Here is a 13,515-nt window from a genome sequence, read left to right on the forward strand (position 1 = left end):
TTTACTCCTTTCGATTAGTGATGGGTTTTGTAAATTAAAACTTTTTAATTTGAAGACAGGTTTTCGGGAGCTTGCTGAAAGTAATAGCACCTTCTATGATAAGGTGTCAAGCATGATAATCTTTAGAAGGCGGATCAGATGTGGAAGAAAATGCGGACAACGAAATCGACGATCAAACTCTGATTCACTGTCCGTTCAGGATCGAAGTTGAAGAATTGATCGACGGTCCGATTTCAGTTGTGAAACCCTACGATCAGATTCCGTTGTTTGCTAACGACCATCAGAAGATCATGACGGTTGATCATGAGACGTACTGGATCATCTCCCCATCAAAGCCGATGTTTATGGATACCAATCAAGTGGTACTGATTCTCTCATTTTAGATCTCTCATTTTCGAAAACTCGTCCACAAGTTTTTCTCAAATCTCAACACCGGGGGAAGTGATGCAGATACACTACCTTGGTCCAACCCAAACCCAGTTGGGTATCCAGACGAAGATGAACCAGGTCCAGTTTGAGCTTTTGGATCTCCTAGGATTTTTAGGAATTCATGTTATTTGGGGAAATAAGGTCTTATAGTTTATTTTAGAAGTTAGCTACGTAGAATATTTGTTTTCCCAATAGTTCTTAGGTTCCAGATGAAAATGAATTGGGTCCAGTTTGAGCTTTTGGATCTCCTAGGATTTTAGGAATTCATGTTATTTGGGGAAATAATGTCTTTTAATTTATTTTATTCTGTTTATTTTAGAAGTTAGCTACGTAGGATATTTGTTTTCCCAATAGTTCTTGGTTTCCTAGTTAGAAAGTTAGTCTTATTTTTAGGAGTCTTTTATTTCTCTTTATATATGATGTAATTCCCCATCGTTGGAGATAGATTGAATAGAATGGAATAGTTATGGTTTGAGTAGCCTGTGTGGCTGTGCATGTGCACTCTTCTCCCCCCCCCCCCTTTCTTATGCGATTCCCCTCTCCCCTACAACTCTAATATACCCTTCTCAGATTCTCCCTTCTCCTATTCGGCCCTCCACCAGGGATAGACCTAAAATGACTTTGGGAGATGTGGTGAGGGAAGACATTCATAGCTTAGGCTTTGTCTCAAGTATGACCTTGAATAGAGCTCATTGGAGGGTAAAGGATCCATGTAGCCAATCCCATTTAGTTGGGATAAGGCTGAGTTGTTGTTGTTGTTGCTGTGGTCTTCATTGACCAAAATCCCGGGGGGTACAATCCTTATTTATAGAAACAAGAGAAACTTTCTAGATCAGATCAACTACTATTAGAATATAATATCTAGACTTTCCTAAGTAGGACTTTTGGATAGCTAAGGAATCTAGAATTTTAAATTTCCTAAACTAAGAGACTAATAACTAGTCTTTTAACCAACGACAATAACATGGGACCCACTAAAATAAAATTTTAATTTCATGTATCCCTTAAACCCCCCCAAAAAAAAAAAAAAAAAAAAAAAAAACTTTTGGGCTGTATATTTTAGCCCATTACAATAATAAAACCCAAAAACTAAGGCCCAACCCAAGATATTTACTAAAACCTGGCATGCATTAGTTTAAAGCAAGCTAGATTCTGTTACCATGAATTGCTATCTTGTAATTTTATAGAACTTGAAACTCACTTTTTAACCATGTTTGTGCAAGTTTTGTCTAAATTTGAACTGTGAGATGTGTGGGTTCTACATCTGTCTGGTTTGCTGATCCTTTAAATTAGCTAATTGTACAATGTTCCCCTGCAGAGAGAATCAAGAGACTGTCAAGGCTCTTTTTGGTATTGATCTTGTCAGCAGGTATTTGATTTTTGCCAAATAATCCTCATATTTCTGTGTTTTGTATGTGGAGGTTATTGATCTATAATTTACAGAACTTGCTTTGTGGGGGGGGGGGGGGGTTGGAATGGTGATCAACCCGTACTGGGCTGGACAATTGGACCAGTCAATCCCTTTGTCAGTTACTGGGGGAGAAGAATCAATACAAGTTTAAAAAACCAGAAATACCAAATGGCGGCTTGCCAAAATGATATCACCATCATCTATTTGTTTGGTAATTCATGAAACTGGGCCACTAGTGCTACATTCATACAGTTGATGCTATCCTTTTAGTTAGGCTGGTATGCTTCTCTCATGCTTATCTGCATCCATTGTCAAACTTCCTTGAATGGATAAAATTACCCTCTGTTGGCTAACTGTACTTCCTGGAAGCTGTCTTTTAAGTGCTTCCCATGGAAAGTTCCCTTGGAATCAATCTGACTCTGGACTGACCGGTTCAAGTACGGAGAAATTAACTTTGTATGCAAGAAGCTGAGAACTGTCCAATGAACCTGTTGGCTCCAAATTCTGCTATTCTTCCTGCTTGGGTAAATCATCGGTGGTGGGTTTCCACTCATTCTTGATGTTCATAAATTTCATGAATGAAAATTGTGGGTCCTAGCTTGTTCATTATGTTGTGCTAGTGCTGATTGAAGAGTGTGCCTTTTCATTTGGAGTTTTATTGCAATTTTCTTATGCATGCTGTGTTGTTGGAATGCACAGACTTGGTTTCATACTAGGAACTTGTAGGAATTCATAAGTTTTTCCTGTACCAGGGTGCATTGTGCAGAAAGTGGTGAAGAATCTTCAGAGTCAGAGTCAGTTTACTCACTTAAATGCCACATATCTCATGAGGTCAACCATTTGCACGAGGGTTTAAAGCATGTAAGTATTATTTCCAATCTAAAATGCTGTTGACACATCCAAAGAGGAGGGGGGGGGGGGGGGGGAGGGGTTGAACTGTGGCTTAGTAGATCCGGACTCAACCATAAACATTCCAATTGTGCTCACATGGCACATCCAGAATGACCATGGAGATTTGAATTTGTCAAGATTTAATATTGGTTCGCTTTTTTTGTATGCATGCATGCATATTGTTTGCTTTTAACCTTTCTAAGCTAATGACTATTATCATCATTTAAAATTTAATTGAGATTAGTATTTAACTTTGCTTTCCTCCCCTCCTTTCCCAAATTTCTTTTTTTTGGTTAAATAGCATAACTTCGCCCATTATGATTTTCCATTATGCAACTTGATAACACATGCAACGAGTTAAATGCATTTGAAGGTGATATACTGATATGAGCGTTCCTAAATAGAGCTCCTATTAATGCTGGCGGATCATGCAGGGACTAAAGTCAGAGCTGGAGAAAGTCTCACCTTCATTGGGTCGTAGTGCAATTTACTTGAAGGAGTCACGTATTAGTGATTTACCAAGGCAAGAACTTGCACTCGTTCCCTTTCAGAAAAGATCAAAACCTGCTGTTTTTAGATGATCTCACGAGAATCAACTAAATCCAACTATGGTCTACAACCGTGTTGACTTAAGCAAACAAAAATTCTCTGTTTAGTTGCAGTGGTGTGGTTTGCAGGACACAATTTTGACTCTTTATTTAGATATATCTGCACAGATGTTATATTGCAGCTGTCTTTCTGAGAGATGCGCATTCCTGGTTTTTCAGGTATTTGACTGTTCAGTTTGTTCGTTTTTTCTGGAAGAGGGAGTCAAATCAGAAGGCAAAGATATTGCGGGTAACCTCATTTTTGTATAATATGTAATACATAATTGATAAGGTCATTGTTTGGATTTTATGCTCGGAGAATATTAGCCTCATCATGGAATAGTGGGTAGGCCAAAACCTTGAATCATCTGGAGTCATTTGATTATTTCATTGTGTGCTTTACTTGATTCTGTTTTACATCGAGTGGTAGGTCAGTATTGAGCAATCTAAAAAACTTTGTTTCAGAAAGTTGATTACCCATTGGAGTTGGATGTTTATGACTTATGTTCTGAAGAACTCCGCAAAAACTTGGAAGGTCCTCGTAAGGTATCATTTACTAACTTACGGGTTCTTGCTTGTGATAAATTCCAGCTAGCATTTAGAAACCACAATGCATTTGGTTGAGTCATATCTCAGTCTTTCTCTTCCTCTTTTGCCCCATATCTCGGTGCACGTTGGCATCCCTGGCATTCAAAAAAATAGATTCTAAGAGATGAAGAAAGCAAAAAGTTTGGGCTGAAAACCAGTGAGAAGAACACTGATTCAAAAGAGAACGATGTAAAGATGCTCGACATAGAGGTTACTATCCTATTCCTTGTATATGACATTTCTCATGTTTACAGTGGTCGAATAGAAAATGATAACTACAGTGTTAATCATTGCTTACTTATTATTGATATTCCACTTGTCCACAGGGATCATCAAATGGAGGTGAACCATCAACAGCTACAAACCAGGAAGGTAATAACACAACCTAGATGAATGCAAGTTTTAAGTAGAAGGATCCTTTCTTGGGTTGTTTTGCACCAAAAATGTCTATAGAATGTTATGCCTCGCCCCCACCTGGAGGAAAAAAAAGGAAGGAGAAGAGATGTGTCGAATACATTATTTTAATTCATGTAGAACTGTTGTTATGATGGAACTGAAGAAGCCAGTTCTATCTATTTTGCAGAATTTGCGTTTTACCTTATCTTTCAATTGCCAATATTAGTTCTTCATACTTGGGTTCCATGTAGGTGTTCCATCAGATAAACAAGCTCAGTTTACTGGAATCTATGACTTGATTGCTGTACTTACCCACAAGGGGAGGAGTGCGGACTCTGGGCATTATGTTGCTTGGGTCAAACAAGATAACGGTTAGTCATAATCCTGGAAAAAAACCAATCTGCTCTTTTCCCAAAATTAGAAATCTGTGATGCAGATTGATAAATTGGATTTAAAAAATGGCTTTGGGTTCCAGGGAAATGGATTCTATATGATGACGACAATCCAACTCCACAGAGGGAGGAAGACATCACTAAGCTCTCTGGGGGAGGTAAAACCAGACACAATTTTCTTGAAGGTTGATTCTGAAGTTTTTTAATAACCGATATTTTTTGTTCTTTCAGGTGATTGGCATATGGCATATATTTGCATGTACAAGGCCCGCGTTGTGTCTGACATGTCGAGTTCTAGTTCTACAGTTGGAAAATCGGTTGATTTATCTGAGGCATCATAATTTAACAGTTGTATTAGTCAACTGTGTAATTTAAAGAGGGGGGGGGGGCACCCCTTGTATTCTTTGAAATGGGTGGAATGATGTGTACAATGACCTGGAAGGACCCTAAAATTGCTGAACATTATTGACTACCCTCCATATATTGGCAGTTTGCCTCTTGTTTTAAAGGTTTAAATTTTTTACTGGATTTTTGTTTAAAATTTTATTCTCCACTTGGCTAATTTCTGTTTCAATTGAAGCTTGACAAGTGAGTAGAGGACAGAGGATCTACTTGACTACAAAATCTCAGCTCTATACAGCCTATCATGTGACAGATTTTTCAATTTTCTGCTATCCATGGATTCTACAACTGAAAGACCTGTCCAGGAAAACTTCTGTATTTTTAACAATAGATAGAATTAAGGAACCCTATATGAAGGACTTTTGGTACCAAAGATTTGATGAGGTTGGAAATCTCAACACAAAATTGATTGCGGACCAGAATGTCAAAGAAGTAACTTCATTTATTGGTCTTTTGCCTTATTTTTCTTGGATTGTGAGGGGGAGGGGAGAGAAAGAAGGCAAAATGTTTCAAACTTAGACCATGTAACCTTATGTGGTCTTATACTCTTATGCCATGTGGAACGATGATGATAGTGACATTTTTCAACTATTGGATCCTATGTGATATACTTTCTGAGTAGGTGGTCCAATATAGCCTTTTAGCAGACTAGATTTTTCAATGTTTTATTTCGTCACTTGGCAAACTTCGATGAGATTGAAATTTAAAACAAATGAGTAGGAAACTGTGGGGGTTTGGAAAATTATCACTTCAATTTGTCTGTCCGTCAATTTCCTCAATTCCCTCTAATAGAGGGAGGTGGATCTCACCCGACAGTGTGTTCGGGCAGGGGTTAACATGTAAGGCATCTTCTAAGCATTTTATTCTCCAACTAAAAAGTGGGTCTAGTGGAGTTATTTCAGTTAGAAGATTTGACTCATAATCTGAAAATTCTCCAAAAGGTTGAGAGGAGAAATTGGGGCCGCATCTTAGCTTTAGCTTTTTGCAGATAATTTTGGTAGAAAAGTTCAATCTCAACATATTGGATGTCTCTAATTCTCCTTACCTGGTTAAAATCAAGAACTTGTCCATGAAGGACGGTGGTCCCTGGTCCACTCAAGAGCTAGTCAACAAATTTAGGTGGTAAATCCAGATCATATTTTCAAAAACTGGAATCAGATCGGCCGAGGCCAATCCCAATTCCTCCTGTTCTGGAATGACCGTTTCACACTCCATTTCCAGGGTTCAGGGGGAATCTGATTCAGATGGATTCGGAACAGAATCGGATCAGAATCAGCTGGATCCGATTCTGATCCCGATTCCAAGTTTAATAACTTGATCAGATTGACGACAATCTAATATGCGGCATTTGATGGTCACGGTACAAAATGAAAATGTATGAGTGATATGAACATGGTGGAACCAGGGTACTGTCTCCAAATTCTGTTGTTATCATAGATATCAATCCCACCAACTCTTGCAAGTTTCAGGAGCCTATAATGATAATTCAAGTAGTTAACCATATCTGCATCAACAAAAGCAAAGTCGAATGTGCATTTCAGTGACTTTATCTTCCAAATTGTCAAGAACTGGAAGTCCAAGAGACTTAATGAAAGTGATTTTGTGTTCAACACTAGCTTTCTGGGTAACTGGCAACCCAGTCTTATAGGTTTCTGAATTGTTATCTCCTCCAATTCGCTGCCCGCTCCAATTTCTCCAATTCTGCACATATGAGCGGAAATGACCACCCTACCCCCTGCCCGAACACATTGGCCAAGGTAGGGTAGGGTGGTCATTTCCGCTGCTATGTGTGGAATTGGAGGAAATTGGAGCAGGCAGCGAATTGGAGGTGATAATTATTCTATGTTTCTCTTGTTCCATTGTCTTTTTTGCATTGATTAGCTTCAAGAACAACGCCATCAATTTATCAGCATCAGGTGCAGCCCCCATTTGGAGCCCTGAACAGAAGACAAGGACCGAGTTTCCCTTCGCCTTTCCCTTCACCCATGGTGAAGAAGACAACCTCTTAGTCCAATTAGAATGAGAACGGGTATTTTAGACCTTCGTAAATAGGGGATGAGAGTTAATGATGACATAACTATTTCAGGAGTCCAGTCATGATGTCAATTCACCGCGAGATGAAGAGATTTTCTCTTCACCTTTAGTGGTAGAAAACTTTAACTACCGTGACCAGACCATGAGATAAGAGTTTCTCTTATAAATTTATTTGGGAGGGGGCATCACTACCAGATTGTTTGGCCCCTACACCAGCACGGGCCAATGAGAACGTCTGTATGTGGACGCATCCAATAAGGGTAGGATTTTTTATTTCATGAGTGGTGCAATCATTTCGTCCTTCTTGTGTCTGGGCGTAGATGCCATGCAGCTTGGCACCCTTCTTTTTCCCATTTGATATTTTATATTTTAAATTTGGGAGAGGGTTCTTGAGCGAGTTTAGATCTGCTATCCACATGGGGATGGATGGGGACAGATCTCAAGTCTCCATGGGGCAATACAAATCGTCATTAATCAATTTTCGATCAGTTCGAATTGAGGTGTGATAAGCGTGTAGAACATATGGAAGCATGTCGTGCCAGTCCTTGTATGTCACTACCATTTTTTTGATAATCCTTTAAAAGTTCTTATTTGCAGCTTCAACAGCACCATTCATTTTTGGGCGATACAGAGAGGAGTTGCGGTGAGTGATTTTGAACTGTTCACACATCTCCCTCATTTACTTGTTTTTCAAATTTATCGCATTATCCGTAGGACCCACACTTTATGGAGGGGTCAGATCTGTCCCCACTCGTCCTCATGTGGATAGCTGATCCGGATTCTCTCTGAGCTGGTGAGGTGAGGAGCTAGCCAATGGGGAGGGTGGGAAAGGATTCGTCGATGAGAGAGAGAGAGAGAGAGAGAGAGAATTATCGTACCCTACAGGGCCTACATCACCAGCTCAGAGACACTTTCCCGTTTAAATTCTAGGCGGGCTCAAAGCCTCAAACCCATCCATCCAACTATTGATAGCTTGGGTTAGGGCATCGAGATAATTGTAGGGTCCACCAGCTAAGAGATACTTGTCCCTTTTAAAGTTTTAGGCGGTCTCAAACCCATCCAACTATTGATACTTGATAGGTTGGGCTAGGGTATGCATACTGGATCACTTATCCGTATATGTACGCTTCACGTATGGGCAGTGATCTTTGTATGTATATTTTTTGTGTATAATTTTGGATAAATACAACTTTTGTAGGTAGGACAGAAGTCATCATCTAACTATACGTGAAACATACATAGGTATCCAATCTCATTTGCTCTACCATCTAAGACACTGAGCGTGTGCCTATATAATTTACAGGATCAAAGCCCTAACGTCCCTAACCATTGTTTCAAAAATCGAAATTGGATTGCTCAAAATCAATTGATTCAGATCATGCGATCAGCCATGTTCTGCTTAAATTGTTGAGTTTCTCAGGACTAATTCTAGGGTTTTTAGAACTAATTTTAACTGATTGCGATCCAATTATCCAAATCAATATCGACAAAGACTGATTCAACCTCGATTTTGAGTTTAATATCCATGAACCTAGCAATTCCAAATGTCCCATAGATTCCCATCTCCCATTTATAGAATTTTGGAAGGGCCAGAAGCATAGCAGCCTATGACCAGAGTGGTACCACTGCATCAGCTTAAAGATTGACTTGTGAGGGATGCTAAATGTGTTGGTGGTGGTGGTCACAAGTCACAAGTCACAGCTACTTATCTTCTTCACTACCATACTGATCTGCCCTTTTCTCCTCATTCATAAATAAGAATGAATGATTTCCTTTGTTTGGCGTGCAGGAATGAATAGTCTTTTTTCTATCAAAAATAAAATAAAATAAAAAAATAAAAAAATAAGAATTCCATACTATTGAGAGTGAAGAACCATAAAATAGAGAGATAAATAACTATATGGACCATACACTATTATATATCCTCTAATTGATCATCTCACTCTCACAAGTGACAAAGTGAGAGAATTGATAGGAAAGGGAAAGAAGCTTCTTCCTTAGCCTTGGATCCCCAAGAAATGATGTTTGGGTCGGCCATTGGGAGCCAGTTTAAACATAATCTAGTAATGTGGTCTTATTCTTAGGAACATACAATAATAATTAGCAGTGCACCCCAAGTCATGCATTGCCATCCCTGCATGCTTGCACTGATTGGCTCACATGAATAAGAGACAGAGACAGAGAGAGAAGAGAGTCCAGCAATTAGCACAAAGGTGAAGGTATGATAGACCCATGTGCTCACCATTTGTAGACCTGGCCCGCCACCCCCCCCCCCCCCCCACTATCCACCCTGCGTATCTTCCACCCTTTCCTCCTCTTTTCCTATTTGGAATTTGAGAGAGAGAGAGAGAGAGCTCCAAGGTTTTAGTGTGTCGTCATCGATATTAATATCGATGTCAATATCAGTACAGATCAGTCATATCGGGATTGAATCAAACACTTTTGCTCCTCCAGATTTCGATATGGGTTTTTATATAATTATTTTGGCGTCCCCTGTTTTGATACCATTGATATGATATTGGGCAGATAGCTATATAATCCAATCCCAATACCTAAAACCATGTTCATCTCACATAGTCTTTAGGAATTCAATTATGGGCATAATTTTTACTTATTATGAAATAGGTTTCACATCAAAAGCATACATTTTCTCTTTTTTTTTTTATAAATATATTTTAGTTAATTGAAGACCTAAGAATTGTCTAGATTGGTTGCATGTTAAATTTCAGACTCGAATTCAATCAAATTTTCTCTCCATATTGGCATGTAAAATAACCCAAGTATTGACTTGCACAGTTGCACCCTCTCAGTAGTATTGGGTATTCAATGCTTTATTTTATCAGCAACTCTGTTTAGGCTGAAATTTAGCATATCAATGGGGGGGGGGGGGGAGCTGTCCACAAAACTTCAATCCCATTAAACTCTGCACTGGAAATAAAAAAAAAATTATTTCTTTTGTTTTTTTAAATAATCACCAATTTCATTGAAACAAATAGAGCCTTAAGTGGGATAGAATACATTTATAACATGAATTTGATGCCACTTCTCAAAGGAAGGGAACTCTAATTCTCTGTAACATTATCCCTAAATTATTTATTTTTAGCAATTTTTTGAGCCATTTTAGTTCTGCAACTACTAATCCTAAGTAAGAACAGTCCTCCACCCCCCTCCCCCATCTCAATTTTAAGGATCACTTTCTCTTATATGGAGATCATTTATGATATATATTCTTTCACCATAAGAATCAAGAAATGAAAGGAGTGTATTCAGTCAGTTGGCAACCAAGCAAGGGTATTTTTCTTGGTAAACAACTAAGTCAAAACTGCCATAGCAGAGACAGGGCAGTCCTAATTTCTGATCTTTACTGTGTGTTTCCAGATCCCATTAAAGAGTTGCATTTTTAGGATGAACTGAGATTGAGTTCCAGTGCTAAATCCTTTTTTCATTCAGTTTATTCATCTAACACCTTGCAGTCTATCTACTCTTGGATTAATCTCAGCACATGGACTCTGTCAATTTCCTAAATGATCAAATTCTGAACCACCCTGACCCCAGAAACCATAATTGAATTTAAATTGTCCAGTATCAAACAACCCCACTAGTAGTTGGATGATATGAAACTGGAAATACTAGTGTGGTCCATCATGAATAAAAACAATTCTATGTATTTGCCTCATTAGGGTTATGGACTTGGATTAACTATTAATCACATCAACCAGGCACAGATAGACTTCTCCACACAACCTACTTGTCCCTTCCTAATGTGGCTAGAGTGCTAGACTAACTACATTAACATCACTGTCACTCTCACCTTCACCAGAAACTCCCACTCTGAAATCTAATTTGTCACAGGATCATAACACAAGGGCTGAGATCCAAGGGAGCAAGCTCTTCCTAGGTTTGAAACAGTTCCTCTTTGGTGAGTGCTTGCAAGGACTTGATGATTGTAGAACAGATTTGATTATGACTTTGTACCAACTTTTATTGACTTTGGAGCGATGTCTTCAAAAACAAACTGAGAGGATACTTTAGTTACTGTTGCTACTAATAGTTGTGCATGTTGTTCAGCACAGTACCACAAACTCAACCTAGTAAACCTGTTCCAAAACTATGGTCTTTCCTTTTTTTTTTTTTTTTTTTTTTGGGTACTATGTGACTTTTAATATCAAGGATGGGTATTTTGGGAATTTCGTTCAATAGAGGGAGTTACTTAGACCACCACGCCTCACTTAGCTGCCGGGGGAGGGTACAATAGCACCCTCTCAATCTATCTTTCTTTTCTCCTCACATGGAATGCCCCTTTGCCTCTATTCGAATGAAACCATTCCATCGTTCTTCATTGGTGGGCTCTTCTATGCCGCTTACTCAGAAAATCCTCTCTTATTATTAGTACTATCCATTTGTTGACATGGTCAAGGTAGTATGAGTCAGCAATACTAACTGGGCTGAGCCAATCTTTTAGAATTCCAAGTAATGGGCAAGTAACTAGGGCCTACACTGAGATAGCATTGACACCCAAAATACAGTTTTACTGTAATGCCACATTGTATTACTGCAACTGCCTCTATTTGTGGTACAAGGAAAGGGTTATCTTTATTGTGGCCGAAGCCGGTGAGCCGCCACCGCCACCGCCACCGCCACCGCCACCGCCACTGCCACCTGCAACTGGAAGAATGAAATGCATGCAACTGGTTAGGGGGGGGGGGTAGGTGGTGATGGGTCTAATAGTCTGATTTCATCACTAAAATCCCACAATTTTGATTTTTTAGTAACAAAACTTAGTTCACTTAGTTGAATAAGGTCAATGGAAGAAGAACCACCACATGTTGCCTCCCATTTTGTATAATTAAAGTGATAAAAGAAATGTATAATATGAGACAAAACGGTTGAGAAAGAAAATTCCTCCTTGTCGGCCTTTGTTGGACCATATGAAAATGTAAGCAAATCAAATCTTGAAGATTAAGATTTCAATGGCTTGAGCTCTCTCTTCATCTCATCACATGTCCATATTTTTCTTAATTTAAATCAAATCAACAACACATTCATGAATGTCATACATCATCCATCAAGAACACCAACAAGAGAGTCAAGGGAATAAACAAAACCCTAGAAACCATAATCCTTGTTTTCATAAATTATTGTATACATATATCATGCTAAGAGTAGTACATTATACTAAAATTTTATAATAGGTACATCAGATACTACTAAACAAAACCCAAAAGAAAGAAAGAAGGAGAAACATTCCATAATGGAGAAAGTTTTCTCTTCTTCTATCTCTGCAAACAGATACCAACCAAGTACAATCAATGTCACCTTAGCATCAGAGAATGCTAAAATAAGTAGAAAATATTCATATTAATCTGTTGTATCAGATTTCTAAAATCAAACCACAAAACCAAGAAAAAGAGGTGTCTTTGATTTGATTTGATTTTTTTTTTTTTCAATTTCATTGAAAGCTTGAACCTGGGGTGTAAATGGCAAGATCAGGCCACCCATTTCCACTGCCCCAGCAACTTGAATCACCACCACCTTGAATACCCAAGAATGTCTCCTGGGTATTGTTGGTCTGCAACTCTAATGTAGGATTCACAATCGAGCTTGAGCTTGAATTCTCTGCAAATTCTCCAAATTGTACTGTTCTAATGCTTGAACCGCTTGGATTCAGACCCTCTAACAGATTCCCGAATTGACTATTGGAGGCCAGAAGAGAGCTGAAACTTCCTGTTACGTCTAGCATTTGACGATCCTGATCCATGTTGGTCACCGATGAACTGTAGAAACTGGAAGGTTCAGGCTTCGGAACTACATTCTGGGCAGATGAAGATGAAGCTGATGATGAAGAACGCTTTGGAATTGACGAACGCTTTGAGTTCTTGCGGGTGCCACCGCCCACAGGAATGTTTCGAAGGGCACCCCCTTTAGTCCAATACCGTCTGCAATTCTTGCAGAAATGGCGAGGTTGGGAAAGATTGTAATTGTTGTAGTAACAGAATTTGGTGTTCATTGAATCACAACGAGGACATTTGAGGTGTTCTTGTTCTTGGTCAAAATGAGGTTTTAGAGGTTGAAACGATGATGGATCTTGCATTCTGAGAACAGAACAAATGGGTCTCTTCAATATTTGCGGATACAAAATCTCGCAGTGACCTTTACCAAGCCTTAAAAATTGAGTTTTTGGGTTTTTTTTAAGAATCAAAAGAGAACAAAAATTCTGCAACTTGAAAACTAGAATCAATAAGTTTCCATACGAGAAAAGACTATCAAAACCAACATAAAAGATTTCAGTTTTGTAAACAATACAGAGAAGAAAGTAAAGAACTAAAACCAAACATTAGAAGAAAACCCATACTTCAACATCCATGAACCGACTGTAAGGGACGAA

General features: G+C 38.8%; 2 protein-coding genes across 4 annotated transcripts in view; one reads left to right on the forward strand and one right to left on the reverse strand.

Moving 5' to 3' along the window:
- The window catches only part of LOC122656531 (ubiquitin carboxyl-terminal hydrolase 6-like), a 28,885-nt gene extending 21,373 nt beyond the window's left edge, over positions 1-7,512 (forward strand). Inside the window, exons 9-19 of one of the 3 annotated variants that reach the window (XM_043851092.1) lie at positions 1,748-1,798; positions 2,593-2,701; positions 3,166-3,254; positions 3,499-3,568; positions 3,784-3,864; positions 4,021-4,116; positions 4,233-4,278; positions 4,554-4,673; positions 4,778-4,852; positions 4,926-4,973; positions 7,481-7,512. In XM_043851092.1, the coding sequence (XP_043707027.1) occupies positions 1,748-1,798; positions 2,593-2,701; positions 3,166-3,254; positions 3,499-3,568; positions 3,784-3,864; positions 4,021-4,116; positions 4,233-4,278; positions 4,554-4,673; positions 4,778-4,852; positions 4,926-4,973; positions 7,481-7,488 (793 nt within the window). In that variant the 3' untranslated portion in view covers positions 7,489-7,512. Of the gene's footprint in view, positions 1-1,747; positions 1,799-2,592; positions 2,702-3,165; positions 3,255-3,498; positions 3,569-3,783; positions 3,865-4,020; positions 4,117-4,232; positions 4,279-4,553; positions 4,674-4,777; positions 4,853-4,925; positions 5,200-7,480 lie in introns of those variants that run through there. The other 2 variants (XM_043851090.1, XM_043851091.1) reach the window with 2 other exon arrangements.
- Positions 7,513-12,341: 4,829 nt separating this feature from the next.
- Positions 12,342-13,273, reverse strand: LOC122656139 (dof zinc finger protein DOF3.1-like). Its single transcript, XM_043850590.1, has one exon. The coding sequence runs from the start codon at positions 13,219-13,221 to the stop codon at positions 12,580-12,582; it is 642 nt and encodes a 213-aa protein (XP_043706525.1). The 5' UTR covers positions 13,222-13,273; the 3' UTR covers positions 12,342-12,579.
- Between the last annotated feature and the right edge of the window lie 242 nt (positions 13,274-13,515).

The sequence above is a fragment of the Telopea speciosissima genome, chromosome 3, assembly GCF_018873765.1.
Source record: "Telopea speciosissima isolate NSW1024214 ecotype Mountain lineage chromosome 3, Tspe_v1, whole genome shotgun sequence".
Taxonomy (NCBI): domain Eukaryota; kingdom Viridiplantae; phylum Streptophyta; class Magnoliopsida; order Proteales; family Proteaceae; genus Telopea; species Telopea speciosissima.

Excerpts from the sequence above, each read along its gene's own strand:
- LOC122656139 (XM_043850590.1), bottom strand. The coding sequence starts at position 13,221 with ATGCAAGATCCATCATCGTTTCAACCTCTAAAACCTCATTTTGACCAA.